Source organism: Orycteropus afer, unplaced genomic scaffold (assembly GCF_000298275.1).
Source record: "Orycteropus afer afer isolate SDZICR_OR568_19922 unplaced genomic scaffold, OryAfe1.0 scaffold00036, whole genome shotgun sequence".
In the NCBI taxonomy this organism is placed as follows: Eukaryota; Metazoa; Chordata; class Mammalia; order Tubulidentata; family Orycteropodidae; genus Orycteropus; species Orycteropus afer.
The window spans coordinates 4783588-4785704 of record NW_006921623.1 but is presented as its reverse complement, the minus strand read 5'-3'; the positions used below and the strand labels follow the sequence as shown (position 1 = coordinate 4785704).

The 2117-nt window shown below is 38.5% G+C and overlaps 1 protein-coding gene across 1 annotated transcript in view; it reads left to right on the top strand.

The window, feature by feature from the left end:
* The first annotated feature begins 278 nt into the window (after nt 1–278).
* Nucleotides 279–2117, top strand: part of PAFAH1B2 (platelet activating factor acetylhydrolase 1b catalytic subunit 2) — a 22354-nt gene continuing 20515 nt past the window's right edge. The window contains exon 1 of the mRNA XM_007936500.2: nt 279–359. Coding sequence (XP_007934691.1) covers nt 279–359 — 81 coding nt within the window. The remainder of the gene's footprint in view (nt 360–2117) is intronic.

Below are 2117 nucleotides of genomic sequence, written 5' to 3'. Positions count from 1 at the left end.
AGCAGATTTTTTTTTTCATGTCATGCATTGTTCCTGAATGATACTCAAACCTGACTTGAAATTTAGTGACGCTAGATGTTTATGAGACTTCATTTAAGCAATCTTGTCCTGGAACTAACTTCTCCCTGCTGAAAATAAACTCTGTAATTGTTCATTTTATAGGAAAACCACAGTGAAACTAAATGTTATTTCAAATCTGATATGCTATATTTAAATAAAGTGGTAACACCCTGTTAATAAATGAAACATGACATTAACATTTTTTCCTCAGGTGTAGAATGAGCCAAGGAGATTCAAACCCAGCAGCTATTCCACATGCAGCTGAAGATATTCAAGGAGATGACAGATGGATGTCTCAGGTAAAAGAACAAGCACCTGTAATAGTCACATGAGGTGGGCCTCTTCGGTGTTTGAGGATCTTCTGACCAAAGTTGTAAAGGGCCTTTCTAATAGTCAAGAAGAACTTATTGCTGTAAGTAAGAATCCGATGTTAGACATGTGTGCTAAGTCCTCAGTCTGATGTTGGAACTGAGAAATGTTTTGAAAGCGTGATAATTGCCCTCTGGCAATCTTAAAAGGTGACCAGTTTCTTTTGCTTATGCTTTTTTAAAGCTTTTTCAGTTTAGGGTAGTCTCAAAATTATACAAATCTTATGTTTTTTCAAAGAGCTCTCACATGTCCTTCACCTAGACTCAAAACATTGCTAATTTTGCCACATTTGCCTGGTTATCTTGTCTGTATTGCATATACCAGCATAGGCATTCCTGGTTCACATGCTCGGCTGACAGTGTACTCAGAGACACCTTAGAAGAAAGGCCTGGTGATCTCCTGAAAAATCAGCCATTGAAAACCCTGTGAAACACAATTCTACCCTGACACATATGGGGTGACCATGAGTTGGAGATGACTCGACAGCAACTGGTATTACTAACATACTGTTTTTTTCTGAACCTTTTGAAGATAAATTGCAGCCATCATGCCCCTTTACCTTTAAATATTTTACTGTGTTTTCTAAAAACAAAGATACTTTCTTATATAACTGTCGTTGTTGTTGTTGTTATTACGTGCCATCGAGTCGGACCTGACTCATAACGACTCCTCCTTGGGTTTCTGAGGCTGTATCAGTACAGAAGTAGATTGCCCAACCTTCCTTCCGAGTAGTGGCTGGTGGGTTTGAACCGCCAGCCTTCTGGTTAGCAGTCAAGTGCCTTAGGCACTATGCTACCAGAGCTCCTTCTTATATAACTACAGTATAGTTAGTAAAATTGAGAAATCTAGCACTAATATAACACTGTTGCCTAATCCAGGAGCCCTGGTGGCATACTGCCTAAGGCATCTCACTGCTAACCAAAAGGCTGGCAGGTCAAACCCACCAGCCACTCCTCTGAAGGCAGGTTGGGCAATCTCCTTCCGTAGTGTCGCCTCAGAAACCCAAGGAGGGGTTGCTATGAGTAGAATCTGAGTTGACTGCAGTGAGTTTGTTTTGGTTTTTGGTTATTGCCAAATCCACAAATTATATTCAAATTTTTCCATCCGTCCCAATAATGTTCTTTATAGCAATTTTCTTCCTAATTCGGAATCATCACACACTGTATTCAGTTGTTATATTTCTTTCCTTTTTTTTTTTTTTTAATTTGTTACGTTTCTTTATTCTCCTTTAATTTGAAATATTTCTTAGCTTTTGTCTTTCATGACATTGATGGTTTTGGATAAGATAGGGCATTAATATTGTAGAAAGTCCCTCAGTTTGGGTGTGTTTCCTCATCATCAAGATTCAGAGTATGCCTTTTTGGCCAGGAATATCAGTGAAATTATGTGTCTTCATTGCATCACATACAGTACACATGATGTTGGTTTGTCTTACTGATGATACTAACTTTGATCATTTGGTTAAGGTGGTGGTGGCCCTAACCAATTCTTACTTACTATATTTTGGACTCAGAAGAATTGTAATTAGCAAATGTAGAAAGAAGGAAGGAAAAGAAAAATCAGGAGACCACCACAGTAATAATTGCTATAGGTAAGATCTATTAATGAATGCTATATATAATTAGTGGGAGCTCTGGTAGCATAGTGGCTAAGGCACTTGACTGCTAACCAGAAGGCTGGTGGTTCAA